The 24522-nt window shown below is 34.9% G+C and overlaps 1 protein-coding gene across 1 annotated transcript; it reads right to left on the bottom strand.

The window, feature by feature from the left end:
• Positions 1-30: 30 nt before the first annotated feature.
• si:ch211-121a2.4 (transmembrane protein 205) lies at positions 31-6221 on the bottom strand. Its single transcript, XM_052535086.1, has 4 exons — positions 6070-6221; positions 4586-4739; positions 3636-3799; positions 31-2780 (listed from the first exon to the last, which is right to left on the bottom strand). Exons 2-4 carry the CDS (start codon positions 4683-4685, stop codon positions 2478-2480), a joined length of 567 nt encoding a protein of 188 aa, XP_052391046.1. The 5' UTR covers positions 4686-4739; positions 6070-6221; the 3' UTR covers positions 31-2477.
• Between the last annotated feature and the right edge of the window lie 18301 nt (positions 6222-24522).

Here is a 24522-nt window from a genome sequence, read left to right as displayed (position 1 = left end):
AACCTGTTAATGAACCAAAAAACTGAAGAATCTTAGACCAACATTTAAAATTTATTTGGAAATAAAAAAACATTCAACCCACTTCTATACATTACACAGAACTGCACAGCTTTACATTCATCACAAATTCAGACATTAGTCTTCATTCTTGAAGGTAATGTGTAATTTCTGCACAAATGGAACTGCAAAAATAACTCTTTCCAAACAGGTTTCCCAAACACCCTTAATCTGTTATTGGACAAACAGACAAACAGTCATTCACACAATAGTTGAACCAATGTTGCTGTGTCAGGCTGGTTGCTTTTCACATTCACTGTGCCGTTTAATATAAAAAATGACATACTTGAGCTTTACTTAAAGAGATGCAGTATAAATTGCAATTACCTTTTATTCAGGCAGAAAACCTGATAATGCAAACTTTTCTTCATCTACTACTTCATTTGCATGCGCAGACAGGAATGACATTTCAGCTAAAAGAATCACGGAACTTCAATAACAGCACAGTAATAATAAGCAAAAACTATGCATTTCATTCTATTGACCACATGTTTCACTAGATGATGTTTTAAGTCAAGTATAGTAAATAAAACCATTAAAAGAGAGTCCATGGCTGCCGGTTCATTTGCATTGATAAAATATAGTCAATCCTCAATTACAGGGAGAAACCCATAGCCTCACCAGCATCTTACTGGACACAGTCATAACAGTATTAAAATTGAAATATATCTCTATGCAAGGCACAGTACTGTAATTGATATGAAGATACAAAAATATGATGGACAGACAGCAGATTGTTTAGGGCGAATAAAAAACAGGAGCTACATTCCAAAGTAAGGTGTCACCATTATAACAATGGTGCTTTATATCAGAATACACACTATTTTATATGACTAACACATTAGATAGGCACATCACATGTGTATATGACTCTGCAACACACAATGTGTCATGTACATCCAGGAAGTCCGGTTTGTTGTTGCTTAACATCTGCAAAAGGCAGTGTGCAAAAGCGGTCAAACAGGACATAACTTGTTCGTGTTGAATCTGTCACAACAAAGGTCAATTTGATGGATCTAGATAGAGTACATCTGTAAATGTGTCGTACCCGCATAATTCATAATCCAGGCTGCCATAACTATATGTGCAAAAGTTTGGGGTCGGTAAGGGTTTTTATGTTTTTTGAAACATCTTTTGCTTAACAAGGCTGCATTAATTTGATTTAAAAATGCAATTAAAAAACAAATATTTAAAATAAAAGTATTCTCTTTAAATATGTTTAAAAATGTATATATATATATATATTTTCCCGTGAAGGCTAAGCTGAAGGATTCAGTTTCACATGATCCTACAAAAATCATTCTAATATGCTGATCTGGTGCTAAAAAAATTATACAAATAATAAATCAATTCTTATTATCCATGTTTTATTGAAAAAGTATTTTTGTGGAAACTGACCGAATTCTTCCCAAATTCTTTGATGAACAGGAAGTTCAAAAGAACAGCATTTATTTCAAACAGAAATCTTTTGTAACATTATAAACGTCACTTTGATCGATTGTGTCCTTACTAAATAAAAGCACTAATTTCTTAAAGAAATAAAAACTTATTGACCACAAACTTTTGAACAGGAATATATATAGTATGAAGTATATTTAGTACAACAGTAGAAGTGTAAATAATTTACATATAAAAATGTAATATTAATTTATAGTTAATGAAAAATATTTAGTTGTATATTCTTATTTATAATATATTAGGCACATATTAGCTCTGAGTGGACAGTCATAGCTGTATCCAGTGCACTGAATCAATACTAAACACACTGTAAATCGGTCTATAAAAAAATAATTTGTGTTTGTGAGTCATTAAAAATACTTGTATAACACGCACAAACACATTCTGTGGTGCAACTGCTGCTGGGTGCATTTAATTTCAGCTCTATTTCAACAAACAGCGACAGAACTCTAAATCTACAGCCAGATGAGAGCATCATTTGCATATTCATCCCTGTTAAAAGGTACTTATAATGAGAGATTGTGCGTGAACATATTGCTACATTCAAACCCATTCCAGGAGAACAGGGTGAGGCTGGCCATTGAAACAGAGAAATCAACAAGTTTGACTTATTTGTGACAGAGTGAGGTTGCCTTCATTGAGAAAACAGAAAATATGTGCCATAACTTCTAGAACGTCAAGAAAAGTTTTGAAAATGTCCCGTCCACTTCCCATTTTTGTTCAATTATGCTCATTCCTCAACCATGCAAATCTTATAATTTAAATATTCAGAGCCATTATCTGTAACATTTACAAAAAAAAAAAAAAAAAAAAAAAAAAAAACTAAAACTAGCACAACAAATATTAAAAAAGACAATCTGTAACAATAATGAGCAGATTTGTCGGGAGGTAATCCAGTATCTAAGAGCAGGTCATCGCTCCCGGAGCCACACAGACGTTTGCGTTGCATTGCAGGAAGGTCATCAGAGTGTGGTGAGGTTTTCTGCCAGGTAATAAAGACTGTATCCATTACATACGATACAGCAGAGGTTACACAGGGAGGACAGCAGGTGATACAGCCACAGCCGACCACTCAGCTTTTTATACTTGGGGTCTGTCTCACAGAGCTTGGCATATGCTTCCCGATTGGATGAGAGTCCGATGTCCTGACCCAATCCACAGGCCTGCTCAATCAGGTGCATGTCTGCCATGATTTCTGAGGTCATCTGACCAAACCACTGGGCATTTACTGCCGCCACAGTCACACAGACGAAAAAAATGAAGATCTGGGGAAAAACAAAAAACAGAAAGCTGGTGGAATCAAGAGAGAGTCTGTTACTTACTGTGAACATAATGGGGGTGGGGGGTATAATGCTGTTTCATGCATTCAGAGTTGTTTACTCCGTTACAACGTTTCAAAAAACTATTTGGATGTATAATGGGAGTATTTCTGTGCCAGAAATCTTACTTTCGGGTTCATGTGTGTTTGTTGACAAACGTTTTATAAACAAGTTCGACGCTGGATTTTCACATCGTTTGGTACTGAAAGATGGAGCAGTCCCAGCTATAAAAGATCCCAGTCAGGATTCAGGTAGGTGGTAAGGTAAGTGAAACGGCAGCAAGTGTCTGTGTTTTTTTGGCATTAGGCGCTCAAGTGCTCATCACTCTTTAGCTCCGCCCACAGCACGCCTCCAGGAGCTCTGCTTTTTTCGGAGAGCTGTATCTTTCTAACACTAAAGACTTTTTGGAAATATGAAGGATTCAGTACTACTCTATAGGTACTCAAGATCAACATGAGATTGGGTGAAACTGTGTGTGTTATGTACCCTTTAATAATTCAGACTGATCCAGTTCTCAGATTCAATCCAAAGATTCAGTCACACTGGTTTTTAGCTCAGGTAAAGCTAAAGGAATTGTCTGTTAATAATAAACATTTGGATCTTCTTGTGTTCTTTTTAAAACTCGAATGCTCCAGTCTCTATTTATTGTAATTGAATGGAAAAGAACGACAAGCTATCTCCTTTTTTGTTCCTCAGAAGAATAGAAATTCAACAGGTTTGGAAAGACATGTTAATAATTTTTGTGGGAACTATTCAAATAACATCTTTTCACAATATCTGGGAACGTTATGTTCTGCATACCTGGAAGGCCTCTTTGTCATCCAGCATGTTGCTAGGATGGTACATGGCAAAGATGGTGAGGTTGCAGAAAGCACAAGCTGAGCCGATATGCAGGTAAAACGGGAAGAGCCGGCTCTGGATGAAGCCAAACGTGTGTCGGTTCAGATGGCTGTCCATTACAAAGCCTGAATAATAATAATAAAAAAAAAAAAAGTTTAATTAAGTTAACCTAATATCAAAACCTTGTTTATAACAGAATACTAGTTTCATGTATTAAACTATCCTTGTTTGTAAAGAAGTGCACTCCAGCATACTTTTTACAATGGTACTTATGGAAAAATATACCTTGAATTTACCTAAGTGCAAACTGAATTTAAGGTTTTCAGACACTCATCTGCAATTTACAACTACATTAAAATACATTATTATTAAAATGTATTTTAAAATGCAATTGTTGAACAACTTAAGTACATCTTTAATTGTAATTACTTCTACTGTCTTTGATATACGTTTATAAATTGTTCTACTGAATAAACAAACAAGCATTTATGGTCAACTAAAATTTCATTTCTATTTAAACGTGTATTACATTTAAATATATTTGTAATTACTCATTTGAATTGAAGAAGCAGCAATTTAGTACACACACACACGCACACACACTTATGTAAATGTGAACGATAAATGTAATATGCATTTAAAATTAAAATGAGGTACTGATGTGCTTTAGTATGTTAGTCAACATTTTTTTTTTAAAAGCATGACAAAAGATAAATAGTTAAATTATTTTATATTATACTTAAAGTAAAAGTGTACTCCCTTTAAGTGGCCTTTTATTAATTTTACATATTATAATTTTTATTTTATTTTTTTTTTTTACACAACTTTCTTAAATTAAGATTGAAAGTAGCCTACACTAGAATCATTCTATTAATGATCTGCCATCAATGAAAAACAGTGATCACACCTACCTGATATGAAGGTGACCCATATCTGCATTCCCCAGAAGGTGGAGAGAAACACGAGGTGAAGGAGTTTGGCAGTGACGGGAGGCTCTCTGTCTGTAGACATTGTGACAGGCGCGCGCGTGATCGTCTTTCACCAGCCTCACTCACGGTCACTATGCTGTTTAAAGGTGTGACACAAAAATACCATCTTCCTTATTGTTCTTGCATCACACAAGGTTTATGTGAGACTCACGGGAGGTCTTAACAGTTTTAATATGTTACACAAGTCTTAAGACCTGTACTTGATGTGATGCACTCTACAAAAACACACCCTGCATTATAAACAAAAGAGCTGGAGGTGATCACCTTTCACCCACATGACTAACAGAGCATACCATAGTGGAACAAACCTTCTTAAATCAGATCTGTCACCTAATATAAATCAGGCACTCTGACTGCAAAGTGTGCTGCTAGCAAAGCAACAAGACAAATGGAAAATGCACTTGAAAGGTAAAACCTATATTGTTCAGCACCCCCCCCCCCCCCCCCAAAAAAAAAACAGCCCAAACAACAAAACCCAAAATAAGCTGCTTCCATGTCGAAAATATACATTTTACAGTCACTGTTACACATTACACACATCGGTATATATACAAAATTACTATATATAGGCTAGTAGTAATCATAAAAACAGACTATTTAAAAAAAAAAAGAGCTCACTAAGAGCTCAAAGACTACCAATTCACCCTCCTCACATCAAGATCTCCTTAGTCTGCCTCGTGGTCAGGCACAGTTTTATCATTGGTAGAATATAAAATGGATTAAATATCTCAATACGAACATTTAAATTGATTATAATGTATGCAATGTGTAAAAGGTTTAACTTGCGGGAAAAGGGGACTTGGCAACCCTGACTCCAGTCACCATTCACTTCCATTGTAAGGAATTATATGCCTTTAAAGTGAAAGAGGACGGAGGTTGTCAATCTAATCTAGTATTTTTTGTGTTCCACAGAAGAAATATAGTCATACAGGACATAAGGATGAATATATAACAATTGTTCATTTTTGGGGAAACTGTCTCTTTAAGAATGGTAAGCGTGAATGCAGGAGTCGTGCACTGACTGTGAAGGGAGAAAACAGGCCGATTCACTATGTCCAGAATGTGGACTGTGTCTCAAAACCTACTTCGCTGCCTACATATACTGCATTTCTTCTGGACACTTTAAGGAAGCACGCGCCTATAATGCCGCTAATAAAGCTGTCTCCCTAGTCTAGATGTTGAGACACAGCCATGGTGTCCAAACTTCCAAGGCTAATGATTAAGCACAGCGACACTCTCCAACAGAGGAAAGTCCTTTACTGTTTGACATGGCACCAAAGCAAAAGACAGACAAGTACACGTAGCACCTCATTTCTGTTGCGTCATGTGAAAGCTACACCTGGATTATGAAGGACTGGATATCATATTACTGCTACATGCTGTCACCATGATGCCGTTCTACTTACCGGACGATCACCCGTGACTGTTTAAATCTTCGGTGGCCGGTTGCGCGTCACGGCCAGTAGCAGCACCATAAATGTACGATAAAGGAGCAGGAGCTCTCGGACTGGCAGTCGGACCGGTGGGCGGGGTTTATCCGTACTCTGCGATCAAAGCAGGTTTGGCGGCTTGTGGGCGTGGTTTGTGGTCGTTGTCGCTGTTGTTGGGCGTGGTTTTGTATACTAATGTGCGTGCTTTATGTAGACAGGTTTTCTTGATTACGGTAATTACTGATTTAAGAAAACGTGTTTGTTGTACATTTATAAACACGCACACGTCAAATTTTCTAAATGGGGAACAAAAGACATGTATTGGTTTATATACAAATAGTTATAAAAACAAGGCGTATAATCTAACCCACACCTTAACCAAACCTGTCTCAATATTTATTCACACCCATTAAATCCAGACGGAACGGTCTCAAGTCTGGGTGTGAATGTATGTTTCTATTGGGTCACCAAAATCTGTTTTTAGAAATAGAAAAGAGGTCCTCCTTTGATAAGATTGAAAACTAGACTCGTTTAATCTTTATATTAGATTTATATTAGATTTTTTTATTTTTTTTCATTTGACACCATCTATTTTGTCATGTTCCTCATGGGCTTCAATGAAAGTGTACTTGGGATATGAATAATAAAATTAAAAAAAGGCCATACATTTTGCCATTCTCATAAATATCTATCTGTGATTTTTTTGCTGGTAATGTTTTTTGTTTGTTTGTTTTTTTCTAAGTAAATTCACAATTAATTATTAAATTCATATAATTTAATTCCATACCTCGGTAACACCTCAACCCTGTTACACAATAACGATTATTACACAAAAATAATTAACTGATCCTTTTGTGACATCATTTAAGTCTTCTGAACAAAACTGTGAGCAGACACAGGCAAGTTGCCGCCTTCTTTTATAACTATAACTTATTAATATTGTGATATTAAGCTTAACTGTCAAGCTTAACAACTCAACCCCCGTTACATCAAATAAAGATAGAAATCTATTACTTGTGAAAGTGATCTATATTATTTCAACAATATACATGATTTCTTAATATCATGCAGAATGGCTTGCCACAACATGGACCAGTTAACTGATAAAAATGCTTAATTATAGATGTTCTGATTGTAAATAATCACAGCATTCACTCTCACTGTGGCTTTATATGACATGTTCAAACTGGAGGATTAATTAGTGCTCAACATGTCATTGGTTTGTATTTAATAGGTGTGAACAAGCAAAGGACAGGCTAATACTCTTGGGTACTTTCTTCACTGTTGTCTCACTGCTTTGATGAACACTTGTTCACGGCATAAGATTACAGCGATTACTGTGTGCAACTGAAGGAGAACAAAATCAGGGATTCCTAAAAATACTTGGAACTTCATGCAAACAGCAGGTTTGTAAATGTGTGTAGAAAAGAAATACCAAAGCTTGTGATGCAGATGCTGCAATATCTGAATTCCAACAAATTTAGCTTTAATAATAATTCAATTTATTATTCTATAATCATAGATTTGTATGAAGTTAAAGGTTTGTATGTCTGAAGTTTGTATGTCTGCATTTTCCCGATTTAAGCAGTACCTGAACACATTCAGCACAAAACACATGTCTCTAACCTGAAAAAAAAAACCTACAGCAAAGTGGAACAAATTTCATTTTGTGAAATAATTTGCTTGAGATATATTTTATGAAATAAAAATTATATTTCTATAAAATAAATGCCTCTGGAAGGGCAACAAACATGCCATTACACCTTTAATTTGCATCACATTTACATATTTAATTTGCAGCTTAAGATTTGAAGTACTTTTTGGGATGCTATGTATCTATATAATAGCTTTAGTTGTTGTTGTTTTCTCATTTAGAAAACTAAAGTTGGTTCATGTTCCTATAAAATAACTAGATGTTATGTAGAAGAAACCTGACAATTTCATAGGCATAAATGAAGATATTATTCAGTCAAAAACGATTTACCCTAACTTACAGCATATATATATATATATATATATATATATATATATATATATATATATATATATATATATATATATATATATATATATATATATATATATATTAACTGTATATACAACTGTAGCACATCCAATCAATTTCAAGCTTTTATTATATACTATCATTTAAAAACTTAGGCCTGGTACGTTTTTAAAGTGTTCTCCTGGTCTGCTGCTCAAGAAACATTTCTTAATTATATAAATCTTGAGAAAAATTTTGCAAATTAATATTTTTTTTTGCCGAAATGGTGATACATTTTTAGGGGATTCTTTGATGAATAATAATAATAATAAAAAACATTTATTTAAAATAGAAATATTTTGAAACATTATTAATGTGTTTGCTGTTACTTTTGCTCACTTTAATGCATCCTAAATAAACTGAATACTTTTTTATATACTTTCTTATATATATATAAATATTCTTATACATTGTTCTTACACATTGTTCTGATTTGGCTAATTAAAGCCTGGAAAAGAATTAGCTTTTTAAGTCATGCTTTCCTTTAAGAGTTTTTTAATGGGTTTTTAGAAAAGCAGCTTTCAGGTTTTGAGTTGAATCAGTGAACATTACTGGAACACATTTTCTTCCACAGTAAAAGATACTTTGAAGCTTGTTTTCACTTGAAATTAATATATATTTCCTTACTGAAGCTTTAGTATGTTTTGAAATAACATTTTCAAAACTATTAATAAATAATAAATCTATTAATTATTCTTGAAATAAACAAAATGTACATAAAACAGTATAAACGTGTAATATAAGCGATCAGTTCTCACCTAATGTGTGTATGTTTGTGTGCGTGTTTGAACGTCTCACATGTAAGTCCTCATGGAAGCGCAGGATGGAGGTCTTGATGTGTTTCATGGGGACCAGCATGTCCTGCACCACGTGGTGCTGCTCGTACTGTCTGCGGTTGGTCTCTCCCTGAGTGAGCTTCAGAAGGGAGATCTTAGGAGGAACCATCCAGCCAAACACACACCTGAACAACGGGTTATTCCCAAACGGAATGATGTCCTGAGAAACACACAACAAGGAATCAGAAAAGTCATGTCTGAAAGTCAAGACACTCCTGACCTTGTCCATTTCAGCTTTGGATGCATAATTTATTGAGTAATGCTAGATTAGTGCTGCCAATCAACAGCCAACACTCACTTCCTGTAGCTAATGGACAGCTTTAGTGGATATATTAATGCATCGAAACTGTGTGAGTGTGTTTGAGAGTGAAAAGAAGGATTAGAATAGAGAGAGAGGGAAGGAGAGAGAGAGAGAGATGGCTTCAAGATGGATGAGAAGACTTTGCATTATGGGACACCTGAAAAATACTACAGCTAATGGAGTCACAGGAGGAAGTGCATGTCTGACTGTGTCTCAAACTCTTGAAAAACTTTAAGGGTACACCACAAACCAAAAGCCAAGTTTGAAAGGTCAAATTTACAGCAGGCTTTCTCAATAAGATATTAATAATATTAGTTACAAACCCTAGAGAGCCATTCATAATACAGCACCAATCGTACAGCAAATATTATCTTAGTGTAACTATGAGGAAAGTCTGCCAGATCATACTTGCATATACTAAACTCCTCAGACTAAAATAATTAAAATGTTTGTATTATGGGATACTCGTTGAGACCTGAAAGATAAAATGAATAAGGCAATAATAAAAAGAAATGTTTGCAATTCTATCAATTTAGAATAATGGATGCAAAAAAATATAATATACTGTCTGTACAGGTATTTATAGAGCGGTCCTTAAAAGTGTTTAGATATTTATGCTTTACTTAAAAATGAATAAATGTCATTGCATTATATGAAACAATATCAAACGTATATCAAACCAATATCAAGCCTATCAAGTGGCTTTTATCTGAAAGAAATAAAGCAAATATTTTCAAGCAAAACGTGGAAAGAAGTTGGTTAGGTTTTAAATGATAAAAAAATCAGATACATTGCCATTTAAAAGAGTGTTAAATTGACCCAAAGTGATAGAAAAAGAAATTTTTAACATTACAAAGGATTTCTGTTTCTAATAAATAATGCTCTTTTGAACTTTATACTTTTCTACTGACTGAATAATCCTGAAAAAAAAAATATATCAACTTTGCCATCACAGGAATACATTATATATAAAACATAAAAAAAAAAAAAAAAAAATTGGGACTGTCATTTTAAACTGTAACGCCTTTCCCAATTCCCATTTTGATAGTAAATGCAAAAAAATAAAAAATAAAAGAAATGGCATAACTCCAAACTTTTAAATGGTAGTGCATGCTGTTAAAAATGGAGAACTGTTGTGAATCAAGTTAATGTGCTTGTCTAAACCTGCAGTCAATCCTGTTATAACAACTGTGTGAACTTGACTTAATCCAGCCACAAAAATCACGGTGACAGCAGATGGCAAACATTTGCCGCAAAGAGGCTCAGAAAAGTGATGGCAATTTATGTGGGCACTACTAATATATTTAGCTATAGAAAAGTTTATGTGTTTCTCAGAGTTTAAATAAATTAATAACCCATTTCTGTTATTTGATATTTCTTGAAAAAAAAAAAGAAGAAGAAGAAGATAATTTTGTTGATGAGTGTAGTTTTCCAGAGCAATACTTGTAATTCCCAGAAGATGCTGCGGGTATGTCTGTGGTAATAGTGCCGGAGAGGAATGTACTCCACTGCAACTCGGTTCTGCTTCAGGAAACCCTCCACATGCCGAAAGAATCATGGCTTGTAATAGTAGCCTATACAGTTAGTCTAAAAGACAAAAAGAATATGTAACAGTGTTATAATACAGTGGCATTTAATTCAATTGAGTAATCTGGAGTCTTTAATGGCTGATGCCAATGTTTAGAGAACTAGCAAGTGGGCAATAGAAAAAAGTACTAAGTAAAAGCAATCAGATTTGCATTACAGAACATTAATTCTCACCTTGTCAGACTCTGCGTGATCTGTCATGGTGCCTGTCATAATCACAGCCTCGTCCCGAGAGTACTGCAGTCCTTCCACAAACTGGTTCTCCTTATTGGCTGATTCCTCAGCGAACTTCTTGCAGATAGCATCCAGGCCACACACAGGCTCGTAGAAAAGCTTCACCCATTTTCGAGTTGGGATTATCCGGATCTCTGCTGCTACCAGGAACCCCAGAGTACCGCAGGACCAGGGAACGGCATAGAACAGGTCAGAGCTTTCTTTCTGTGAGCAAGAACTTGGCTTTACTTTTCTGATTTTTACTTGTCTATGTGTGTGTGTGTGTGTGTGTGTGTGTGTGTTTTATATCACCTGTAACACTGGACTCACCTCAGTGCAGCGGACCAGACTACCATCAGCCAACACCAGCTCAAAAGCCACACAAATGTGCTGAAACAAGCCATAGATATGAGGTGAAGACGCAATGCCTGTACCCATTACCAGCCCACCTGAACACAACTTGAGACCACCATGAGAGAGCGTTTCTTGATGGGGAAGACCTCTATAACAATGAATGGCCAAAAATTCATTAATAATATACATTAATATTTAATATTACACTGTTCAAAGGTCTGTACAAATGTTTGTTTTTTATGTTTTTGAGTGAAGACTCAAGGCTGCATATATTTGGAAAAAAACAATACAGTAAAAACTAATATTGTGAAATATTATTTCAAGATGAACTGTTTTCTATTTTAATACATTTGAAATGTGATTTTTTTTTCTGTGATGGCAAAGCTGAATTTCAGTCTTCAGGTCCTTCAGAAATCATTTTAATATACTGATTCGCTGCTCAGGAAACATTAATTATTATCAATGCTGAAAACAGCTGTGCCATAGAAAGTTTTACAGAACAGCATTTATTTTTTATACATAATTTTTTGTAACAATGTAAAGTCTCTATTGTTGTAGTATTCATAAAAATATATATAATACTAATAAAATATCATCTTATTGAGCTTTTGAATTAAACTGTACAGTATATTAAACCTGAACTATATATTATTTCCTTTCATCTTGGCTCACAAAAAAGAACTATGGATAAAATTTACATTTCTATAATATTTCAGTGATTTAGGTTTCTATCAATAAATATGAAATAAACCTCAAAACTGGTTAAGTGACCAAAATGTATACAGTAACAAGTGATGAATGCAAAAACGAAGACTGGAACAAGATTCGAAGTGCACTATATACACTATTTTTTATTTAATTGTTCACACATTTTGACATTTATGACATATTAAATATCCTATAGTGCACTTAAAATGTCATTTAATTTTTTTCATTATATAATATCACGTCATGTACAGTAAGTGTGGCCCAGACACCTATTTGTAACAAAATCAATTTGTTGCATTAATTACTATGAAAATATTTCTTTGTTTTATGTTGTGTTACTTTTAGTTGGGATCTGCTTTAAGTAATACCAACTTATTTTACCATTGCATTAAATTATTTAAAATATTTAATAGTTCTCCCTGCTTCTCAAGCTTTAGAAAAAAAAGAAAAGAGATTGTAATAGAACACCAAAATCAACACTATTCGTGAAAAGTGCCAACAGAGAGATAAAAAGGAAGAATCAAAAGTCAAAATAACTAACCTTTGATTATAGATACAGGACTCTAAACTGCTTTTAGAAATTGTACTGTATAAAAAAAATGTATACAGTGCTTACAGTATCTAAGATTTAGGAATCAATACATGTGGCCAGAAATATCTCATATCATTCAACACTTTACAAGCACAACACACCTTTCCCATGTCTTATCACTCAATACTGTGTCTCTAAAGAATTACAAATGAATTTGAAGGAGCGTCCGTGATAAAACATTTCTCCGCCAATGAGTGCTTTTTTTCTGGGATCTATAAACACTTTCAGCAACAGGACCCGTATCCGCCTTAATCGAATCTGCCTCATTGAAACAGGGACTATGCTCATCCGTAACCTAATTATAAGCAGCCTCTGATGCACCACACACGGCATTTAATATTGATCAGGAGAGAACGTTATGATCCATTTAAAGAAAGCAAATATCTGCAAGTGCTCAAAGACATTAAACAAATCCCTTGTGGAACATGTGGAAAGAAAGGGGGAGATTATACAGCGCAGAGATGACTTACAGTCTTCATCTAAATGAGAGGAGTGTTATTGTGTGCCGAATAAAAAATGTTCAAATGCATCTAGATGACACATAAATAAGAGTTTGCTGTAATCTGAGACTTGGTAACAAACAAGCATAACTAGGCCTAACACACAGCAGCAGGGGAAAAAATATACATGTATACATGAACCCTTTGTGTGTCTGTGTTATTGAATTTATGCAAAAATTCAGAATATGTCTAAAGGTTCACACACTTTTTCCAGAAAATTTACAATAATTGAAATAATAATGTAAATACTCAGATTCACTATTTTACAGAAAATGTACTACAGAGCCACATCCTCAAAGGCAAAGTCGTTTTGGATAAAAAAAATAAAAATAAAAAAGCTTCCAGTGAATGATGCAGGAATAATTAAACGTTTGTTTATTTGTTTCTCTCATAAAACCTACTGTGAGGTCATCGAGTTCAGGCACCACAGGCAGGGTCCAGCCAACAGAGATGAGCAGAGCGGTCACCTGACCCATGTTAGCTAAGGGTTCCACACGCACCACCTGCAAAATGGTTGATTTGTTGTTTATATAAAAATAGTACATTTCCTCACTTTACATTTTATTAATGCTAATAATCCCATATGAAAAGCCCTGTTTTTATAGTTCCCCCAAAAATTTAATTGACTCACCCTCTCAGGCCATCCAAGAAATTGAGCATTCCATCACTTGCTCACCAATGGATCCTTTGCAGTGAATGGGTGCCGTCAGAATGAGAGTCTAAACAGCTGATAAAAACAACATTAGGACGTTTTTAACTTCAAACCATTTCTAAACATAAATTGTTTATTCTTAATATTGCTTCATAAAAGTAATTTCATCATGACCAGGAAAGAAACCTGCACAGATCAAGCACCGTTTACAAATGAAAACAGTCCAAAACTGTTCTAAACAAATAAATCAGTGTATTTTAAGGACAACAGAGAATTTTTATAATGGATTTTAAATGGTTTTATATTAAAAGGACTTAATGATGAATTTGTTTATTACAAACATGCAGTTTTTCGCTTCACAAGACATTAATTGTATGTTGGGAGTTGTATGGATTCTTTTATCAGCTCTCTGGACTCTCATTCAGACGGCACCCATTCAACTGCAGAGGATCCACTGGTGAGCAAGTGATGTAATGCTACATTTCTCCAAATCTGTTCTTATAAAGACAAACCCATCTACATATTGGATTGCCTGAGTGTGATTTTCAGGCGATTCGTGATTAAAAAAAGCTGCCGGAATGGATCCGTTGTTATATTTGGGTGCGTTAGTGGTTTTGTTTTAGGCATGGATTAAAGTGAAGGGCTTGGAGTACGTGATAATACACCAGAGATGGATCTTTGTTTGCCTCAGTGAGATCTTTTACTGTCTATGAGTGAGATGTGTTCATTACTACACAGTAGTAGAGAAATGAGTCGACTAGTGATAGAAGTAAAGTTACAGAAATGCATTTCAGTTGAAAAAGATTATTCCAATTCTATAATGTAATATTTTTTCCCGGACTTAGAATATGTTTTTTTTTTTTTATTATTACTTTTTAATGGAAAACTAAACATTTTGATTCATACAATGTTCTGGGAACGTTATTTTAAAATAATCAAACCAGCAGCCATACTTTGACACATACATTAGACACAGTTAAACCTTTAATGTGAATTTTGAATCCACTAAACTCTGTTTTGTTTTATGTAATTGCTAGTAAACTGCTAAAAAAGAAAATGCGACTACCACAGAAAAAAAATTTAAGTTTACCTGCTTGACTAAAATTATTTAGCAACAAAGTTACCAATTTTGTATTTAACTTGATGATTGAAAACGTGGATAATAACATCATCAGACAAATAATACAATATGATGCATTGATGTATTTATTATAAAGACATTAAGCAACTTTTGTCATAGGCCTATGTTTTTATTTAAAAGGCAAAGAGTTAAATGCACAGTAAGAATTTCTTGACTGTTCTCTGGTTCATTTTACTTAACAACAAACACAAAACAGGCATAGCCATAGGCCTTTTTGAAGGCAAAATATACAATCTTGCAACACCCCTCACACAAAACTTTCTATTTTAAAAACATTTGCGATTTTCAAGACACTTCATTCTATAGGATTTATAAGCTTGTTTCCTCATGGGGATGAAAATATGTCCCCACAAGGTCAAAATTTACTACACATGTTGGGACATCTGGTCCACATGACATAGGAGATACCAAGTACACACACACACGTTTGATTTTGTGAAAAGTGGGGACATCCCATACTGTACAAAATTAAGTCGTTATAACGAAAAAACGTCTTTCGTTATGTCGAGATAACGAGAAAATTAAGTCGTTGTAACGAGAAAATGATTTTCGTTATGTCGAGATAACGAGAAAATTAAGTCGTTATAATGAGAAAACAAGAAGGAAAAATATTATAATGCATGGCCGCTTAGAACTTCCGTAAAAACGACTTTGGTTATGTCGAGATAACGAGAAAATTAAGTCGTTGTAACGAGAAAATGATTTTCGTTATGTCTAGATAACGAGAAAATGAAGTCGTTATAACGAGAAAACAACTTTCGTTATGTCGAGATAACGAGAAAATTAAGTCATTATAATGAGAAAACAAGAAGGAAAAAAATTATAATGCATGGCCACTTATAACTTCCATAAAAACGATTTTGGTTATGTCGAGATAACGAGAAAATTAAGTCGTTATAATGAGAAAACAAGAAGGAAAAAAATTATAATGCATGGCCGCTTAGAACTTCCATAAAAACGATTTTGGTTATGTCGAGATAACGAGAAAATTAAGTCATTGTAACGAGAAAATTATTTTCGTTATGTCGAGAAAACGAGAAAATGAAGTCGTTATAACGAGAAAACAACTTTCGTTATGTCGAGATAACGAGAAAATTAAGTCGTTATAATGAAAAAAAAAAAGAAGGAAAAAATATATAATGCTTGGCCGCTTAGAACTTCCGTAAGAGTTAATTATCGGCAACTTCCATGGCTTTCACCAAATCACTCCCCTACAGTTAAGGGGGGGGGGGGGGGGGGGGGGGGGGGGTGTGAAATGCACGATTTCACTCAATATCCTGTTAATCTTGAGTACCTACAGAGTACTACTGCATCCTTCATAACTCCAAAAAGTCTTTAGTTTTATTATATTCATAAGAGAAAGATAGTCTGTACCGATTTTTCCCGGAAAAACACGACCGGTTGGAGGCGTGACGTGTGGGCGGAGCTAAAGAATCACGAGCGCCAGTAGGCTTTTGGGTTGAGAGCATGTGGAAACTGTGACATTACCGTGAGGGAAAAACCATCATCCAAAACAAACCATGGCTAACAGTCAGATTCAGCCGTTTATTTATGATCCAGAATCAGATCCAGAGGCTGAAACTGAACGAAAGCAGCAGCAGCAACGACTCGCTCCGAGCGGGGCTCGAACCCAGGTCTCCGGCATGGGAGGGGACACACTAACAAGGAGGCAGAGATATTTTAAGCAGTTTTACTCACCGCCTGCGGTTCCAACACACGATCGTGACCCTTTTTCGTTGGGATTGCATCATCCTTAAGAAATAAACGATACGCAAATCCGTCGTCAAACTGGGCCTTGTTTGTAAAACAAGCATCTTCGAAATGCAGGGAACAAACAAAAACACTTGCACAACTCCGTTGATGCTCTGTAAAAATAAACTCCATCCACCCATATAAGGAAATTCCGCTCCATCTAACGTCACACAGAGCCATACTCGAAAAAAACTTTCCGAAACTTGTGACAAACTGGAAGGAGTATTTTTGGAACAAAAATACTCCTTCAAACATACAACTTAATTTTTGAAACTTTGTCCATGTTTAGCATGGGATTAACATTGTAAAAAACTCAGTATGCATGAATAGCATTTCACCCCCCCCCCTTTAAAATATGTTTCTCCTGTAATAATTATAATAGATCAATAAGAGCCCTTTTCCAGAAGGTTGTTGTTTTGAAACCAAATGTAATTGAATGTTGGAGTATACTGGAGTATATTGGAGTATATACGACAACAGTGATGTTGACTGGAAAAAAGTCTGGCTTCTGCCCAATCGATATCTTTTAACAAATAAGGTGAAAGAAGTATCCTATAAACTTCTCCACAGACATACCCTGCTAAACATTATTTAATAAAATTTAAAAAAGATATTGATGTTATTTAGCTTTTACAAGCAGAAGCCAGAGACAGCTGTTCATTTATTTTGACACTGCCTATATTTGATTTTATTGGTGGATATGTTGATGGAGATTTTCTTTTAGAATGGAAAGATGTTCTTTTAGGCATAACTGTAAACTAAAAAGATAATCAGACCTGCATTAATTTTATAAATGTTTTTATTTTAATGGCTACATTTCATATCCATAAATGTAAATTTTCAGGTTAAAAAAAACATGTTTTATAGCATTTAAAAATTATGTGAAATAATATATATTGAATCTATATTATCCTCGAAGAAACAAAAAGCTATTCAAATTTTGCAAGCATGTATGCTTTTTAATGTAGGCCTATTTCTGTAATTTTTGTTTACATTTCCCTCTAGCATTCTTTTTTTTTTTTTGTATTGTAACTGTAACTGAGAGGTCATGATTTTGATGAAATGACACAGCTTTTGCTAACCCTTAGCATTTCACTGGCATTCATGTATTTATGGTGAACATTCTGTCTTACTCACCCTCAAGTTGTTCCAAACTTTTATGAGATTCTTTCTTCAGCTGAACACATAAGAAGATATTTTGAATATTGTGTTTAATCAAACAGTTGCCCATAGCCATTGACTTTCATGTAGTATATTTTCCCATCAAAGCTACGCAGTGTTTCCCAGCATTCTTCAAAATATCTTATTTTATCTTCAAGAAAAGAGAAACTCATAAGCCACAGGTTTGGAACAACATGTGAGTAGGCTAAATGATGACAAAATTATGATTATTATTATTTTATTATATATATAGCCTATATATATATATTATTTTTGTGTTTTGTGATCTATTCCTTCTAATTTACAAAAAAAAAAAAAAAAAAACTCAAACTCAAACTCATAAAGAAAAATCTATATAAATAGGCTATGTGTAATTTGTGAGCAATATGCTTTCTAAATAACTACTCAGCGAACACACGACGTAACAGTTACGTATTTTGTTAGCTGGGTAGGAGTTACGAATCCACGTCATGACAAAGCAGCTCGTGAAGGGTTAACCGGCAAACTAATGTTTATAACGGTTAACACTCATAAAGGCTACTACATGTATTTATCAACTGGATTTTCATTCAAACCTGTCCATATTTTGGGGGAACTCTCATAAAAAAGAAGAAGAAGAAGAAGAAAAAAAAAGACTATCGCCATGTAGCCTACAACAAACATATAGCCTACTGGATTATCTTGTTGGGAATCATATTTTCAAATTCATGCCGATAAGCATCTGGCCAACAGACGGCTCTGGGGTGGGGCATGAACTCTAATGATGCTCTTATAGCGATAGAGCACCCAGCACAGCAGATGCCCCTCAATTGACAGCATGGACTAAACCTGATGCGCGTGACCAGCAGCTCACCGCTTCGATCGAGTGCATGGCATGCTACATTTGTATAATGCACTTAATGTGCTTTTTTACTATAAATGCCTAAATCAAGTCATTTGATGATATGAGGGAATTATCAATCACAAAATGCGCACATGATATGCAGTTTCCATTAGAAGTGAACCAATGCAGACAAGTCTCCGACTGATGAACTTGATTCACCCTGGAGTCTCAGTATCATCTTGATGCTGGACGATGCGCGCGGAACTTTCCAGATAGATCAATGTTATGCATTTACATTATGCCTTCACTACATCATGGCGCTATTTTTATTGGAGTATTTTTAATAGTCACTGGAGGCTCCACCGCTTTTCTAACTTTTAATCAAAGTCGACTTCAGGCGTTCAGCATGTGCTGTGTGGTACTCGGGGCGGTGATGCTCATTTTAGGGCTCTTCTGGGCGATGAACGGCAAGAGAAACCCGGTGCCTTATAATGAGGAGTACAGCCACGACTACAGTCAAGTCCTGTTCACCCCACCGCCCGGAAACCGCTTCCCCGAGTCCCAGTCCGTCTGTCTGCACGGGTAAGTGTGAATTCGCATCATAATGAACTAATAAATGCCTGCGCTGATGATTCTGATAAAGTGAAACAAAGGTGCAGAAGATTAAATCACAGTCTGAGCAATTTGGAGTTGAGTCATGGAGGAGTTTCCATTCAAAAGTGCACTATATATATATATATATATATATATATATATATATATATATATATATATATATATATATATATATGTATATGTATGTGTGTGTGTGTGTGTGTGTGTGTGTGTAGTAGAATTACTCATAAAACTGCAATTTTATATGCACTTTTGACTCAAAATATGTAGTCTTAATGTTGTATAATGTATTTATTCCAACACTCATAAATCCAATGTGATCTCTCTGAACTCAAACGCCGTCTCACAAACATTTGATCACATGCATTATAAAGCCATGTTATTCATTACATTAAAAAAAAAAAATTTAATGTAATCAATTTCAACATATTTTCACCATAAAATGAAAGAGGAGACCTGGTCTGCCATAAAAGAGAGCAACCTTGAAGATATGTGAATTAAAGCAGTCCACATAAAATAGATGCATACACTTTCAAGCAGCTTTTTACAATTTTGTATTATTATTATTTGATTGGAATAGATAGGAGCACACATGGAGATAATTGTACTTTTCCAACCATATCCCATATCCCTCCGGATTTGCGCCATCTCTCTTTCCCCCTCTCTCCCACCCTCAGATGTCATTAAAAATCACTTAGAGGAGAAGTCTAAGAGCAGTTGCTGCTCCTCTGCACTGTTATCTGATACTGAAAGGCCCTCTAGTGTTGATAAACAGCATATACCACCCTACATTCAGTTTCCACTTCCCCAGGCCCTACACTTATAAATAATAATGCGTGATTGTACTTTTTTAAAGGACTTTGCAAAGTCGAGATGTATATGGTGAAGATTTGGACTACCCCCCGATGGAGCCAACCTATTTTAGCCCGACCAGTCGGGGTCGACCGCCTCACTGGGACATGGAACCTCCCCCGCCTTATGAGGTAGCCATCAAAACCACTAGGAGCTCCACGCACCTGAGACGCAGCTACTCAGACACACAGCTGCTCACTGAACCTCTGTTTGGACGCTCACGGGAGATCAGCTTCGAAGTGTGACATCTGAGCCACATGCATCTTTTGAGTCCCGAACTTAGCAGCCGAATACCCAACCTAACAAGTGTTGATGAAGCTTCAAAACACGCATTGACAATCCACAGCTCGTCGAGGGGGTGTTTTTTGCCTCTTGAGATATGTTTACAGCCTTATTCAGAAAGAAATGTAGAATACAATGCTTTTAATGTATGATAAATATAAAATCTATACATAAGCTATTGGAAATAAGTTAATATCTCATTAAACATAATGCAATTTTTTTTTTCTTTTTAAAGAGGAGGCTTTAATTTTAGTTAGGTGTACAAATTCCCACCACTTCAGTCATATCAATAACTAATGACTATGATTCTGTATATTCTAGTATACTTGAATGTGAGAAAATGAGCTTCTGCATATGGGAGCGTATTTTGTTCTGTCAAAGCTAGTGAACCACAAAGATGTCAAAATGATTTTTTTTAAATAATATATTATATTAAAATATTATTATTTATCATCAATAAATATGCTGGTCTAATAAAAGCTATTTAAAATATAATTGTACAAATATAATTAATTACAATTAAACGTCCACAATTCATCATAATCACACACAATTGATAACATTTTCCGAAATACTGAAAAAAACAAAAATGTATTTACAGTACTTGCTTTTAACCATTGCACTCAAATGCATTGCAGCCATGTTGCTGTCCTGTGATTTGCATTATATTCTAACACTTTTGAAACAATTTTTTAACAGTTTTAATTAATGACAATGAAAAGTGTTCAATTTAGTTTAGTTTATCCATTTTTAGACTCCCAGTGTCAGACAATGGAAAGAATATTTTCATGGCACATGAGCACACTTTTCTCTTAAAAACTGTACGTTCAGGTCACTAGCGATCTGGCCAGAGATATGATTTATGCATAAACCACACATTGTGGTTCCTGGTAATGGTTAATAGTTTCATGGTGAACTAATGCTCTGTTAATATCTTTTGGAACACTAGAAACATGACATTCACAGCCACTGATTCCTCTGACTCATCCATGACAAAGATATATCTTTTTTTTTTTTTTTTTTTAAGAACTCTTCTATTTATTATCTATATTGTGTATATATTGTGTTTTCTTTGAACTGCAATGAATAATCTACCAAGGGCTATTTACTTAAGTTCTGTTTGCATGCTAGATATTTATTTTAGAGGATGTGGTTTCTCTTTTTTTATTTAAACAACTAATTAAAGGATAAACCAGACAATTTAGCTAGTATTCTTTAAATCTTGACATTTTATACAGATGTAGCTAATTATGAGAGGAGTGCAGCATGGTTATTCTTAGACCACTACAGAGTTTCTGAGATGGAAGTAAACTTTTTCAGTGGTTGCTCATCAGTGATTAATAGTGGCCATGTGCAAATATTCTGAAATTAACAGAAGAGTTGGAACATTAACTTTAAAAATTTAATTAAAATGTTATGTATTAAATTGTCTGATGCTATGACGGTACAGCGTGGATGTGTATTGTATCAGAAGTCTCTGAACTCTGTCTCTTCCACGCCCAGCCAGGAGGACTGGGTGATTTCCTTCCCGACAAAGTGACGGGAATTCAGAATCATTTCCGCGACTCGGTTCTTTCGAACAGTTCAAAACAGACTCAGCGATTCTTTTACGTCACGGCGTAACACGTCATCGAGTGTTGCCTGACCAAATATGACTACCCATTTTCGAGAAAAAACCCAACGAATGCAGATATATAATTGAATATACTGTGTGAGTAAAAAATTAAGTAAAAAGACAATGTAAATGACTACGTTTCATATTATAGCCAAACGGTGCAAAAGCCACAAATATTTTCTAGAGATTATTTAATTCGGTGACACTGACTGCGGCTTTTTTAAAACCCATTATTAGAATTATGTTATAGCCTTTATAAACCTAATCCATTTTATATATCTCTTAATGTTTAAACTGTTTGTACGGTAAAATAATTTTGAATAATTCGTTCATATTTTTCCTCCTGTCGTTAGAAACCAAAATAAATTCAACCATAATAATATCAAATTCTGTAACTTCATGTCCTATCAGCCAAATAACCTGGTTTAGTGAACCGGCTCACCCAAATCATTGAAAAGATTCACTTCAAAAGATGAAATGATTCGTTAACGGATCGGACATCCCTTTATAGTGCCATCAACCTCCGCCCATAAGCTTTGCCACTTCCTCTTCACGTTTAATTGCCTACATACTCAAACAGATGGCACATCTACCGACACTGATGGCTGTGGGAAGGAGGAGACCTTACAGTAAGGATTCTTTATGGAAATGACTGGCTGAGTCGCGGTTTCCGTTGTAAAGTGAGGAGCCCGCTGGGAATGATTATCCTCGTTGACTATAATGACACAAGCGGCGCTGGGCGTGTATTCAGTAATACTTACATACAGATGTTGAAGACCGTTCATTACAAAAAACGTTTATTCTCCTCCACTGATGTTCAACTTCATGATCAAAACAAACGCACGTCGGACTGCGTCAACCCGACAAGGTAACTTACTCTATTTATAATGACGATATGAATAACATGAAAAACTCTGTAGTTCTGATTTTTGTTACATAGGATATAAAAAACGGTTTTAGTCATATTAAATCATAATATATACCAATTGATATGGCATTTCAGTTCCATTTATTTGTTGTGTTTAATATGGATAAGACGTAGCTATTACTAGTTTATACAGTGTTCATGCATTACATTATAAGCTGTAACATGCAATTGTTTCCTTAATGATCTTTTTTGTGCCTCATTTAAACTAAAATGCTTTTATGTTAGTGTAATTAATGTAGTCATTTTGTTTATGTTATATTAATATGTATTTCTGACTTCTGAACAGTTCATTATTTAGATGTTACCACATGAAGCACATGTTGCCTTATTTGTGAGAAATTGCATTTATTGAAGCATGCAATATGTTCAAATATGTAATACTATCATTTCTATCTTTGGTGCATGTATGGTTTACCATTTACCTTTTTTTTTTTTTTTTTTTTTTTTTTTGCTGCTTTATGTGTAGGATGGTCTGCGATCTCTTTCTTGGAACTGCAAGGATATGAACTGACACCGGGGCTGGACTGACTTTTGTGCTGTGCTCTGCGCAACACAACTTAAAAACCATACTCAAACTCTCATGCACACATGAACAGTGATACTTGTGGTGTTACAAGAGTGGAAAACAGCGTGCCTACTAATGATGGTGTAGCCAGAAGAAACAACATGTCCTTACAGCACAGATGGCAGGTTTCATTGGGGATCTTGCTCGTGATGGGAGGCCTGGTGCTCTTTACGACTATGGATACGTACATTGTTCTCATTGGTATGGCTATAGTGTGTCTGGGTCTGTTTATTCTCGTCCATGCCTTCTGCATGGTCATTAAATCCAGTCATGTAGCTGTGACCGGTCACTTTCTTCTACACCCGAGAACAGGCACCCGTTACACCCACCATCAAGCCATTGCAGTGCAAAGGTAAGACGCAAATGCTCAACTATTATCATGCACAAATATCATGATGAGGCTAATTTATGAGTGCAGTTAAAGAGACCCAAGGGTTTAGCCAGAGTTGTGGCAACAGTATACAAACAGGACAAGTGTCATGGAGTATGTAAATGTCAAATCAAGTTTCCGGAACACTGTGGATATATTTAAAATAAACAGAGGGACCAAAAGCTGGAATTGACTGCATGTCTAAAATCAGAACAGATTTTAATATTTACACATTGGCTATGACTTTCACAACGAAACACTTTGCAACTATCACTGGCTTATCCAAAGTACAAATTGAGGCAAAAATCTGTGCAAAGGTCAAGAAGTATTCCAAGTTTTATACATGGACAATATCAAAAACAGAACATAAATAGTAAATCATTCTGAGGGGTCAAGAACCCATAATGATTAATGACATGGAACACTTTTTTTTTTTTTTTGCTATATCTGAAAGTGTATTCAAAAATATATTTAAAATGCAATTCTTACATACATAAAGTGTCTTGAACACACATTTTCTATGTTTTTAATTCCTGAA

The sequence above is a fragment of the Carassius gibelio genome, chromosome A20 (assembly GCF_023724105.1).
Source record: "Carassius gibelio isolate Cgi1373 ecotype wild population from Czech Republic chromosome A20, carGib1.2-hapl.c, whole genome shotgun sequence".
Taxonomy (NCBI): domain Eukaryota; kingdom Metazoa; phylum Chordata; class Actinopteri; order Cypriniformes; family Cyprinidae; genus Carassius; species Carassius gibelio.
Note: the sequence above shows the minus strand (reverse complement) of the source record. Positions and strands in the feature narration are given on the sequence as shown.